Genomic DNA, 14,172 nt, shown 5'->3' on the forward strand with positions numbered 1-14,172 from the left:
ATATTGAAAATATTCAAAACTTCCATATAAAAATTTAAAAAATCGTAAAAAATTGAGTTGAACTAAATTAGAAATCCTTAATAACTTAGCTTAAAATCCATTAATTTCAATTCGTTAAACTGTGCTTTGTAAGTTTTTATTAGCTTAACAAATCTTTAGACTTAAATAAGAATTATAAAAAATTAAAATTTTTCGTAAATTTTTAACAATTTTAACGATGTAACCCCTTATTAAATTTTGTGAAAATGCATAAAATTTATTTTTCTGCCAATCACATCTAGATCGATGTAACTTTTGATGCTGATCAAGAATATATATGATTTATGGGGTCGGAAATGATTTCTTCAGTGCTTAGCAAACTTTGGACTAAAATTATAATACACTGCAACATTTTTTCTTTAATTTAAATGTCTCTATTTGCGAATTGTGCGTTAATTTTCAATTAAATAAAAAATGGGTACTTATACAGAAAAAAACTAAGGATATAATATTTATGCAGCATTCAAATTTATAAATTAATTTCTAATATAGAAAACAAGCAATTAAAGAGCTGGTAAATAGTGTTTTTAGAGCTTCTTGGAAACCATAAAACAATGTAATTATTTCTTATTCAAGTCCTAGTTTTTAAATACTTTTCGTGGCTTTTTCACTCCTTAGAGGAACCACTTTTTTTCTGCTCAGGATATAGCTGACATTAGGCTTTTCTTTATACATTGTAGAGTTTAATTTTAAGCTTTTAAATTCGTATATTTGCGATTAAATTCCTAGTTTCATTTTTGTGTATATCGAATATTTATATGGCTATTACATTTAGTAACTTCAAACATTGAATGCCTAAAACCTCTTAGTATGCTATACGAACATTACAGTCAGTGATTAGTTGCGTTTAAATACTATCAAAATAGACATTTATTCGTATATCCTTATTATCTCTGTGTAGGAAAAGCTCAAAGATTCGAATCACCTGTGGTTTATCTTGCGAGTCATTAGAAAACAAAAATCGAGGAAGAAATAAAACCAAAAGTCAAGTAATTAAAATAAAAATTGTATTTATTTCGCTAAAATAATTAAACAAAACATAATACATATGTACAGTGATTATTGCTTGCGCATTTACGAAAAGAAACAGACAGAGCTCAGCTTAGGGTTTTTACAAATAGTTTATCTTTGCTTTTTTGTGTGTATTAAATTGTTGGTTAACCATAGACACAGACTATTGTTTAATTGAATAGTAAAAACGTTTTACATTAATTGAATTCACACCGATATATTTAAGCTGTCTATGTGGTTTTAAAGCAACATTGATTTATCTTATTGCACAAACAAGTGTTTTTATTTAGTTGTTTCTGTTTTCCGTTTCCGTTCTTTTCGCTGTTTTTGATGCGCTCTCAAAATAACAAAATGTTTTATGCATGTATATGTGTGTATATGTGTGGGTGTAGTGTGTAATGTGGGGGTGTGTGGGTGTGTAATATATACGTATGTTTATTCACTTAATGAGATCAAGTCATATAGCGCATTATCTCGCGCAGAGCATAGAGTAACTCGGCCTGATTACGGGCTTCCATTATCATTAGATTCACATGAACCTATATCAGAAGATAATACAAAACGATTAATGGATAAAAATATAAACAAAAGGAAGGGAGATTCGAGTGTGTGTGTGTAGGGGAGTGGAAAATTCCTCTTACCTTTTCACTGTCCTGCAGCTCGACAAGCACACTATCATAATCCTTGGTGGTAATACGCTCGGGAAAGCAACAGGCTGTCTTAATAAACATCTTCAAAGGACGCACGAGGAGCTGGAGGAACAAAAGAAAAGCATTTCATCAGAAAATAACAAAGAGACATTAAGGCTTCCACCTTACCTGATTCACTTCACCATAGTCGTAGTCATCGTGACGTATGCCATAGATGCACTGTATATAGTTCCAAATGGCCCTGCGAAATTTGGATGTGTCCACATTCTTGATGCCGCCCATGGTGCAGTAGGTGAGATTGTAGGCAGCCCGAAATTTCTCATCCAAATAGGTGCCCACATCGTTGTAAAGCCTGGAAAAGAGAGAACCCTCAGTGTCAAAGGGAATTCCCCGAAAAATATATGAACAAAGGGACTGCCCCTCCTCCTCCTCCTTACCCATCTACCAGCGAGTAGCCGTGATCCTCCCACGAGTAGTCCTGTATGCGAAACGTATTGATGTTTTCGGTGCCGCGTCTGGCAAAGTCCTGGTAAATGAAGCCTGCATCGTCCACGTAATGCGAAAGATTCGTTGGCAGGGCAACCACCACCTCAGGGGCCACGGCCGGCAGCTCGGCATTCTGCTGTTCCACCTTTTGGAAGCGGCTGCTCAGCTCGGCCTCGCTGCACTCGTCCTGTTTCTGGGACAGCACCTTCATGCGTTCCATTAGGGCCTCCACGCTGATGCCATGCTGCTGGGGCAACTGCTGGGCTGTGGCTGTAAAATGAATATGAATTTTTGGGTTGGATTAACAAGGAGGAACTTGGATTTGCATTTACAGCAGGGGAAATATGCATTAGGGATTGCAAGAAATATCGATATATTGATATTTTGTCGATACTTCCTTGATAATTTTCGATAATATAAATAATTTTCAGTTAAATTTAATATTTTTAAATATTTTAAATTTTGGATAAATTACAAATTACGATATTTTCAAAATTTTAAAAGATTTATTTCATGACTTTCTTCACCAATTCCAGCATTTCGAATGCCAGTCATTCACTTACCCAAATATCCATTGAGAGCCAAAGCACCGGGTCCATCTGCAGTGGCATTGGCATTGGCAATGCCATGTCCTCCTCCTGCTCCTCCTCCTCCTCCCATTCCCCCGCCATTGCCATTGCTGCTCGCTGCGGTCGGGCTATTGTAATCCGGCTTTGCATTGTTGAGCGATATCTCGGCCAGCACCGTTTTTTGGGTTTCCATTGGAGTGTTGCCGGGCTCATTGGTAGCACCAACCAAAACGGGAGGACTCTTCAGTTTGGGACTAGACAGGCTGTCCAGCTTTTGTGTAAGCCCGCAGGAGAAAACAAAGGAGGAGAGCGAGTGGAAGTGCGAAAGCAGGACCATGGCATGAACCACCTCCGACAGGGACCAACTGTTCTTCCCTTTGGTTAGCCGCTGCAACAAACCAGGAATAAGATCCATTAAAGTTTCATTTATGAGAAATGAAATGGTTTTCAAAAGACCAACCTCGATGTGCTCCTTGCGCAGCAGCCAGGGACGATGGGCTAATATTTTATTGATATCGTATATGGCACGTAGTTTGGCGGGTATAAAGTCCAGGCCGCCCAGCCAGGCATTGTCTCCACCCTGGTTGATGAACTCCTTTTCGTAGCGCTTTACCAGGTAAGGACACTGATGTCGAGCAGCGGCCTAGAAAGGAAATATGGGGAGGTTTGGAGAGGAATTGGAGGGGTAATATTGTTAAATATAATATTTAAATGATCTTATATTAACCTTATAAAGGGTATGCAAACTTCCTCCTGCCGAAGTTAGCTTTTTTTCTTATTTTAAACTAATAAACGCCTTATTTTTACCATATCTCATAGCCTTTGTTTTGCTTTTATTGCTTTGTAAGACGATACCTTTTCAGGTAGCATTTTTCTAGGCATTACGTAACTTGTTTTGATCTTCTCTCACCTGGGCAAACCTTGGCCCTCAACCCCCGCAAAGCTTGTCATCATTAAAAACGTAGAGAAACAGAGAAACCGATCCCTAAACAAACCGAGAATCAGAGAATCTGACCCACAATCTAGCAGGGCGCTGCGGGAGAGAGTGGCTTCGGCTAGGAAAGGCCACCACCACCACCATCACCACCACCTGAATGTGTGCTAAAAATATGTGGAAACTTATTTCGATCGTGACCCAAAACAACAAACACTCGGGCATTCAGAGCAAAGCAAAGCCCATTGTTTGTTTTGCCTTTGCGTTGGCTTTGCTTTGTGATTTTTTTGTATTATTTTGTTGTTTGTCATTAATGAGTCTTGGGCAGGCAGGCAGGCAGGCAGGCCTCATGCCCTGACATGCCATCGTAAATCTTAAATAATTTTTACATTCGCCGAGGCCCCAAAAATTTTCAGCCAGACAAAGGCAATGATGCTTCTCCGCCTGCAATTTTCCCACCAAGAACGTTAAGAAGGAAAAATCAGCTCAATCTTTTTTTTTTTTGCGTGCCCAATTTGCTTGGCATGAGTTAATAGAATGTGTTTGTTATTATTATTTTGTGGGGTGAAATGACCGACATGTCAACTATAAACAGCAAATATATATATAGTATATAGTATATGGTATGCGTTGTGCTTTATTGAGTTTACGATTATTGCACACGCACATCTAGGGCCATAAATTATGGCCAAGAAGCCAACTCATTTGTAGGAAAATACTCAAAAAAGAAAAAAGAAAGAAATAAGGCATTAAAGCAATTGTAAATGTTGGGAAATATTTGATTTATGGTTTCCTTTTGCATTTTCGAATCTCTCAATTGCAGGCTGCATTTAATTGAAATCATAAATCAATTTTAATTACGCAGTTGTTCCACAATTTTATGGATCTGAATTAATATTAAATGTGTGCTTTATAGATCTTAATTATGATTGGAAATGACTCAAGCTGGGGGGGGAGATGGGCCATAAACCTGCGGGGAGTGTATTAATGACCAATTTTGTTGCCTTAGTTGGTTAATTAAGTCTTAACCTTTATTAAGAACAGCTTGAAGTTGAATAAAATGTGTACAAAATCTGTATTTTTTCCATAAACGAAACTCCTCTAGACAAAAAACAAAAACCCTACTGCAACCCCTTTTCCCTCACAGCTTTTAAGCTGTTTTTAATCCTCTTTTGAAAGTCACTTTTTCACGCAAATAAAGTCTAAACAATTTCGTTTTTTTTTATGCATCTGAATAGAAAATATAGGTAGAAACAATCGTAACTTAACAGAATGCAGATGTCAAATGGCATTCATGTTGCTTTCTAAACAAAAGTGTCACCATTCACTCCACTCAGTTAACTGAAAGGTAATAGAAATGCTAACTGAAAATCTGACTGACATTTTGTGCGAGAAATTCGCAGCTGGCTTTTGTTTTTATAAAATCCTTATTGAAGGACACTCTATGCTGCAGGCGACAGCAGCAAAAATCCTTATTGTTGATATGGCAACCAGGGACAGAGGTTGATGGAGCAAATACATTGCCAAAGTTAATTTGTCTAAAGGTTTCCGCTGTCCAGGACAATGCACAATCGATAAGGAAACTGTATTTTCAGTCAAAAAAGGAGGCTCAATGAAGTGAGTAGCATGCTGTTATCTAAGTAAAATGAATACAGTTTTCTACCTTTATTACCTTTTATTCCCACCCACAATGGCTGTATAATCACTGGCTATTGTTTTAAAATACTTGGCAAACAAATGAATTAATAATAACCAACAGGGAATAAACAATTGCATCTAATTGCTGCCTGATTTTTCATACAATTTTAAGCTTTAGTTACGATTTTCATACAATTTCTAGTATAATTTTATAGTCTTAGTTACAATATTACTCACAATTATGGCCAAATAGTAGCGGTAATCATTCGGCAATGGGCCATCGCCCTTCATGATAAAGTTCTGGGTGCGTAGAAAGTGATCATGGAACTGGGGATGATAGCCAATCACCTGGGTGACCTGGTCCAGGTCATCGAGATCGTCCATGTCCAGGTCAGAGGTTCCCTTCTTAGTTGCAGCGTAGCACTGGAAAAAAAAGTCAATGAAAATAGCATAAATAAATATTATTCATTATAAATCAATGCAAACAACAGAATTATACAGTTTATTCATCTAAATAAATGTCCAATAAATAAAGGGAAGGCCTCAAAACAAGTAAATATTCCACCAAATTACGTTTACACTTTTCGATTTCATTTAAATTGATGAAACCTGTGTAATTTAGATGCCTTTCAGCATAATGAAAGTTGATTTGAATCAGAACGTGTCATATATAATTAAAATTCAAATGAAGTTTGCGGCAGTGGTGCAGCATGTCATTTGCCAAAAAGCATTCAAGTGTAAATTAAATGAAATTCCAAATGCAAAACTTTTCGAAAACTAATGTCAGGCCCAAAAATTATGAGAATGAAAAGGAGCGAGCGCTGTGGCTGGGGGGAATTGTGCATGACTTGAGTCTGCCATGTCAGTTACAGGCTTCCTCTGCCTGAAAAGTTGCAGGAAGAGCACGTATACGCCCCGATGACAGGAATACAAACAGCAAACAGGAATTGTGAGAGCTATGCCCTGCATATTTTTGCGCCTTTCAGAAGCAGCAGCAGGAGTCGTGCCTAATTGTGCCTGAATGACAGAAGGATGAATTTGCATACGCACAATGAACTGGGGAATTTAATAAACTTCAACAAGAGCAAAACAGGCTACAAGCCCTCTGTGTGCCTGTGGATGTACCTGGGTCAATAAAGAGTTGGTTGCCACGGTTGCAATACAAGCTGGCCTTTTCCTCTCTAATTGGGATTAACGGTTAGCTTATATCACCGACTTTAAGTTGAAGTACTTTTCTTGCTTTAGCAGGAAGCCTGACTGGCATAATTTAATAATAGCTAACATTTATTGTAGAATAAAAAACAAAAAAAAATACCTTAATTTGCTGATAACACAGCAGCAGGCCATCATGTCGTATACTTGATGTACTTGATAAGGAAAAAAAAAACAAAATAGAGCCTCGATTTGAAGCTATATAAAGCCTGCCCGTAAAAGGTAATTCAATATTTGCATAATTGACTTTTAATATTCCGCCCAGCCCCGATATTCAATGCTAATCAGCTTGCCTATGAATATCAGGTTTTTGACTCTAACCTCCGATCCCACCCACCCAGAAATCGGAATTACCAAATCGGGCAGAGCGATGAGCTAGAGAAACTATCAAGTTGAAGTTCTTCAAGTTTAGAGTGTGGGCAGCCTGCTAATTTTCACATTTAATCAGTCAGGCTTAAAGATCGTCGTAAATGTTATGAAGCTCACACTAAATACCACCACTTTCACATAATTAATTAATTCAAATGTCGGAGACGAATGTCTTTTGGTAGCTGCCATTGTCGAACAACGCATAAACAAGACCAGAGTCATTAATCAATGTGATTTATGGGTGGGGGCATGCCTAGCAATATATTTAAAACAAACTAAAACTAAATCGAAATCAAAGTCTATATATCTTTAGGATAAACTTTAGTTACACTTGCTAATTAAAAGGGTGAGTCGTATGCCGCCGCTTTATGCAAATGTTATCGTGTTGACATTTCCATCATTATGGGTTCTCTTTTGGAATCCATAAATATATATTGTATATAAACCGTGTACAAATTGGCACACCACACACACCCACAGTGAGATGGGGAAACCCGTTTGGAAAAGCAAACTAGTTTCTAGTGACATACAGCACGACGACGACGACAACAACGATACACAATCCAGTCTCTCTCTCTCTCACTGAACGGTGCTTAGGCCAAGTTTAATGGGCATGTACACTTGGAGTGCATATCCATTTCGAGCTTAGGATATATATATACATATATATATATATATATTCAAATGTATCCGAATAGCATTGGCACTCGGAGCTTTTCTCTGCCTTCTGGCTTTCCACACTGAACCAAAGCAACCCTCCTCCCTCTTGGCAAAAACCTGTTCGTCTCACGGTGCGTATACGTGATAATTGGTAATTGAATCGTGCTCACAGTGCCTAGTGGGCGGCTTAACACCCACCTATACCCACCTATATGCTTTGTGCTAATCATGTAAGGTACAAAATCATATCTCTGACCTTGGTTTGAATTGTAAGAGAAATAGGTGTGGGAATATGATTGCAGGCATTGATTTGTAATTGAAATTGCAAGGAAGATGGTTGGTTATTATGGGTTTACTTTGAGAAAACTTGGTAATAGATAATAGAAAATTATTGAAAATAATTAAATGTATTTAGTAATAATAACATAATAACATTTCAGATTATTTTAAGGTAATAAATTCGCATAAAATAATTAATTATAATTTTCTCTGGCAATTTCAAGTTTATTTTGTCTATGGAAAGCAAGTAAATATATTATTAAAATACCAAACAAGTAAAATATTAAATATTTAACATAATTTTCTTATAAATATACAAGTTTCCCTCTTCAAAATTTAATAAATCATCTCAAAACTACAAACAAAACCCCATTTCATAAAATTCACCACCTTAAATACCACAAAATGTAACCGGAAACGGAAGCAGGCGTTATAATTTTGTGGTGCCAACTGAAAGCATCTTTTGTATGGTAAAAATCTCCCCTTGGAAACCATATAAAAGGCTTACTTATTCAGGTTAAAACCCAGCCAACTGTCCGCAATCAATCTTCCGCCGACCGAAGACGGCTCTGTTCCGCGCCAACTGCCAACGTGCGAGATCGTCGAGCGTGGCGATTAAAATCAAAAGATAATGCAGAACCCGCTGAATGCTAATATTCGCAGGGGGTGGGGAGAGCCAGAGGAGGAGGTGTGCCTGTGTGCGATACATTTGTATCTGCCGGATGCATTCGCAACGCAGCAGCTCTTTACGCTCCTCGGCTTATGTTAATTGCCGGCAATTAATTGTTGTAAGCTAATTTTGATTTCCTCTGCTTGTTGTATTTTTATTTTTTTGCCAGCACACAAACTAAGCCAAATTAATAAATTAACATAATTAGCGAGGGAATAACAATAAATTTACTGTAATTTCAGACTCTGGCAACTCATTGTCTTTTGCCAAGCGAGAGCGGTGAGTGAGTGTCAACACGGCCCCCAAACAGATTAAAACAAAAGCTGGTAAACAGGCAAATAAATTAGCATAAATGGTAGAATGCCAAAGCGGGCTAGTTGGTTAGGGGGAGGGAGAGATAGAGAGAGAGAGAGTCATGGAAAGAGAGCACAGGTAAATAAGTAAAGTGGAAAAAACGTCAGGTGCTGTAGAAATGCAAACTAAAAACAACGAAAGCCAACAACAAAATCTATGAAAATGCGAAACGTGAAATAAAACAATAAAGCACAACAAATAATTAAGTACGGCTGATAACAGCTTAAGGAATGCTACACGAAGTGTGGAATACACTTTCCGGAGGAGGGAAAAGCTTATTAAATTCTTTGAAAAAAAAGGAAAGCTTGTCGTAATTTCAAAATAAAATAAAATCTTTTATGGATGCTGCTTTGATATTGTTTTTAAAATCTATTAAATGTTGCTTTTATTTTATTTATTTTTTGTACAAAACAAACACATACTCTACTCCCTCTGGTGAGGTGACCAGGCTGGACTTTATAGCCATATATGGCTTATCACTTCGTACACCTGGAGTACTTGATTCACTCGGTTAGTGACGACTATACCCAACCGACCGACCGACCGACCGGTCACCCGTGTGGCAACAAAAAAACATTGAAATAAACACATGCAAACGTATAAAAAACAAAGTCCTCATCTACACTAAGCTGTGTGCGTGTGTGTGTGCGTAGATAATAGAGACTCTACAGAGTCTAGACGTGATAAACTATTTTTTCTATAGTTCCATAACACATGTATATATACATACATATATATATACTTATTTATACGTGCTCGTAAATGTAAGTTTGCACTTGCAGTGTGCAGTGCGGCATATTTAATTAATCTGTCAAATGCAATATGGCAAGTTATCAACAAAACAGGACAGACATAAACTGCTGATTTTCACTTTTAGTAACTCTTAAGGGGTGTTTTGTTTAAATTAACTAAAGCCAAAATGGTTTAGAATTATTTATAATTAATTATAATATAACCTAAGTAGCTAGGATCTCTGAAGAATCTATATTAAAAGGTCGTAATTGAAAGTTAAAAATTGTTTTTATAAAGGTATTGAAATAAAATTAATAGTACGAGCTTCAAAATAAGTTTAAAATTTATTTTACTAATTTATTTTATATTTTTAATATAAGTACAAAATTGTATTTACATTTCCAGGCTTATATATAAGGCTTTTTTGCTTATAAGGCTTTTTTGCTTCCCTAAAATATTAAATTTAGTTTCCTTTAACTTATGAATGCTTTAAAAATGAATATAAGCCATATTAATATACCTCACTCAACTAGATAATTACCCAAAATTGACATTATCACTCAGTCTTATTAGCAAATATTAACAAACTCATTTAACTTGAAAATTTTCTTGGTTTTCCAACCTTAAGACATATTGAAATCCCCCCCTGGTGAGTGTGTGTCTTTTTCTTGGTTTCACAAAAAACACAGTGTTGTGGGCGGGTGACAGTACGTGGATACCTATAGGTATCTACATATATATATATGTATACTATATATATAGAACCCAAGAGCTGTCTGGCACTCGAAGCGACACTTTGTCTGCTGATAAAGTGCAACAATAACAAAACAAACAAAACAGCCCAGCCAAATGGCAAACAATGATGACAAAGTGTGGCAAATTATTAGGTCTACAGGCAAGTCTGTGCTTAAAGTTAAAGATATATATATAAAGAAAAGTCGAATATCTCTAAAATCTATAAATCTTATCATAGATTTCTTATCTTAAATAGATAGATATATCTAATTGCAAAGAAAAAAGGTTGATGAACTTTGTTCCCTATAAATTCTATTCTTAAAATTCCCATATTTTTCTTAATTTAAACACTACATTTTGCTTGTTATTTTTGTTTGAATACTTTGTTGACAGTTATAAACTAGTGGCGTAAATTTATGTTTCGCCAGAGCATAGAAACTATAAAAATAATTTTAGTTTATGGCCAAAACAATTTCAATTTAAAGTTCTTGCCATTTCCGCATTTTAAAATTGAGACAAATGGCCAGACACTTGCAGAGTGTCTTGCTGACTGTCGTCAGAGGATGTAGGATTCTGCATTTGGCTGCAATCGAGTTTCGCGAATCAAACCGCGTCAATCACTCAATCTCAGCCATTTTTGCCACTCACAACAAATCGAAAGGCGAAAGCCTTTTTGGATCGCTGCCAGGGACAGGGGAATGGCGCACATCTGTTTATTTTGATATTGCCCTCTCATGCTGTAGTGACTGAGTGACTGAATGACTGAATGACTGACTGACTGAATGCCTGAAACACCCACTGGCCCCCGCCTGATGTGTGTGTGTGTATTTTTATACAATTTATATTTTCATTGCGTAAATAAAATTCTTTGCCAGCTACACAGATGATGGCCGTTGGCTGTTGTTTATGCTCTTTGTCATTCTTGGATTGGGGAATAATAATTGAAATTAATTTATACTTTGATGTGACTGCAATTGTGTTGACACATTAAAGTGCAGTAGAGGAAGCCCAGGTTTATTTCTTAATTAAATATCATTTTTGCAGGGTTTTTAATTAAAATAAAATCTGTTTAATTAGGTTTTTTATGGGTAGTGGGTGTTGATAAAATATTTATTAAATATTTTTCGGTTAAAAGTAATTGTTAAATTTAAATATTAATACATATTAAATATTTCTTCATTGTAGTGACTGTTAATAAATATTTAATAAAGAAATAATAAAAATTTAATTAGTTTTAATGACTCTAGATTAACATTTACTAAACGAATTCTTAAAATTTTAATTAAAACAGCACAGAAGGAAGGTGTAACCCTTTAAATAATTTAATCCATGTATCTAAATGAATTTTTAAAATTTCATTTGAATTATAAATAAATGATTAGATTCAATTATTTAACCTTCTTCCTTGCTTTAACCCTTTAAATAATTTAATTTATGTATCTAATCATTCATTTATATATACCCCGAAGTGTAATAGATTTTAATATGATAAAAAGGGAAATTTGTAAAATAAAAAAAATCGAAATAGAAATCTTAAATACCAAACCAACTCCCTTCTTAATTAAATTAATGCTTACATCTGCCCCTCACTGATAATCGCCAGAATAAACAACATCTGTAAGTCATTGTTTTTTGCATCTAAACAGATTGTTCTTTCGCTTCGTGCTCATTTTCTTGTTTCCCTCCCATTTTTTTTTTCTTCTTAATTTAATTCAATTAATTTCAAGTCGCAATTACTCGACATTTGCATCAATTTCGCTGATTAGCTGACCCAGTTTCGCATTTATACATTCGCAATAAAAAATAAAATAACAAAGCACGGTCGGTCGCCTAGCTTTAATGTTATCTATTTATTTTTTTAGCTCTCCCAGAGACCCAGGGTCTGTGCTACATCTAACAAAAAAATACTACAAAAAAAAACGAAGAAACTCTTTTCAGCAGCTACACATATAGAAAAATATATTCCAATGCTGGCGACTCTGCTTATCAAAGGCTTATCAAAAGGTTTCACAAAAATTCCACAATCCCTCCTCCCGCAACTCTGATAAACTGCGCATTTAAAAGTTGGTTGCCATGCTGTTAATTAAATACAACAACAGCAACAATGTGGCCAAAAAGAAAAGCCATAAGCAATCTGAAGCCCCTGTTTATAGCCCCAACTGCAATTTTTACCTGGAAATGCAGTATGCTTAAGCAAAAAAATTCCTCTCACGGGTCTAGCTAATTAAAAAAACATTTTTTGTTTTTGATATTTGCATATTTTTTGTTGCAAAACTTTTGTTTGTTTGTTAAAGGTATTTGCCACGCGGTTTTTCCGTTTACTTGTTGTAAAATTGTTTCTCTGGTAAATAGTTGCCCAGAGCACAGAAAAGCACATATCATATTTCACAAATAAATTGCAAAAAAAAAGCAATTTCCTTTTAGTTTTCACCATAAAAATTGTTTGCATTTCGTTTGATTCCCAGCTTCCCAGTGGTTATCATCTCTCTCTTCCTCCGAGGCAGGTAAAGGATGAAAAAATACAGGAGAAATAACATGAAGGGACTGCAGTTGCACAATTTATTTTTAATTAGCAAATAAAGGTACGAGTTGCAAAAAATTGCATGTTTTTTAATTAATTTAACTAATTAAATGTACAGCAATTTTTAGTGAACACATTTGTTTATCTCTTGATGTGCGTAAACCAGAATATATGCAAAAATAAAGTGCTTTGTGCAAGTTATGGGGCATAAAAACCAAGGCAGCCTCATTGAAATTCAACGCCGCGATCTGCTTAATCAACGGAAAAACTACACTGGGGGAAAATGTGGGTTAAGATAGAGGATGGAAATTCTAAAAAATTGTGGTAAGTTTCTTGCATAAGAAATTGATTTTGATATAGATACTTTTCAGCGATATATCGATAAATTTGTACTTATATTTAGAAAATTTTAAAAATTGATGTACTGTTCCTATATATTTAAAATTTATAGATAGAAACTTCCCCTCGATTTGCAAATCCTAATTGATACTACCCTTTATTTTAATACTTTGGAGAATCGATGTATTATCGATAATTATTACATCATTATTTTGTTGGTTTATCGGAACAAAATAATCGAAAAAAATAGATTTTTTTAGCTTTGTATTTCGATATATTAAAAGTACGAAATTTTTTTGTAATATTCAAAATATCGATATATTAAAATTACGAAATAGAATTAACGATAAATCAAATAAGACTTTTAATTTTGATATTCCTAATTGATACTATCCTATATTTCTCTGGCCATGTTAATCGAAACTACCTACATATCTACTGCCTTAAACACTTAAATTTAAAATTTAAATAATTTTTTCTTAGGGAAAGTTCATAAGCGTGGTGGGTACTTACATCTTGAGAGATCTGTCCCATATCCGCGTAGTAATCAACAGCGTAGTACATGAGTCTGGCGGAGAGTATAGTGCGGGTCCAAAAGTCGGAGTTGGGAATCGGATTCAGATTCAGATTCAGATTCGGTATCGGAATCAGAGGTCGCTGCAGCTGAGCTGCGATCAAAATAAAGAAATAACCAGTTTTTGCCTGGCTCTGGCTTTGTTTATGGAGCCCACGAAAGTGGAGCAACAGCAGCAGCGGCAGCAGAGCAGCTCGAAACTCGAAATGCACCAAAGGAGGCTCGTCCGCGGTTCGTTTCGATGTGTATTTTTTGTTTCTCTCTTGTTTTTTTTTGCTGTTGTTGTTTAAAAGACCAAACCAGATTTTCTTTATTTTTTTTCTCTCAACTCGATTCGATGCTGTTTTCAGGGTCTCCCTTGTCTGGTTTTCACTGTACTCCAACTGCAACTTGGCAATTA

The 14,172-nt window shown here is 35.6% G+C and overlaps 1 protein-coding gene across 1 annotated transcript; it reads right to left on the reverse strand.

The window, feature by feature from the left end:
• Positions 1-1,029: 1,029 nt before the first annotated feature.
• Sesn (Sestrin) lies at positions 1,030-13,847 on the reverse strand. The gene is made up of 8 exons (XM_017169276.3): positions 13,712-13,847; positions 5,565-5,750; positions 3,216-3,398; positions 2,750-3,143; positions 2,138-2,456; positions 1,869-2,052; positions 1,692-1,802; positions 1,030-1,589 (listed from the first exon to the last, which is right to left on the reverse strand). The coding sequence occupies exons 1-8, from the start codon at positions 13,760-13,762 to the stop codon at positions 1,503-1,505; spliced, it is 1,515 nt and encodes a 504-aa protein (XP_017024765.1). The 5' UTR covers positions 13,763-13,847; the 3' UTR covers positions 1,030-1,502.
• Between the last annotated feature and the right edge of the window lie 325 nt (positions 13,848-14,172).

This window comes from Drosophila kikkawai, chromosome 2R (assembly GCF_030179895.1).
Source record: "Drosophila kikkawai strain 14028-0561.14 chromosome 2R, DkikHiC1v2, whole genome shotgun sequence".
NCBI lineage: Eukaryota > Metazoa > Arthropoda > Insecta > Diptera > Drosophilidae > Drosophila > Drosophila kikkawai.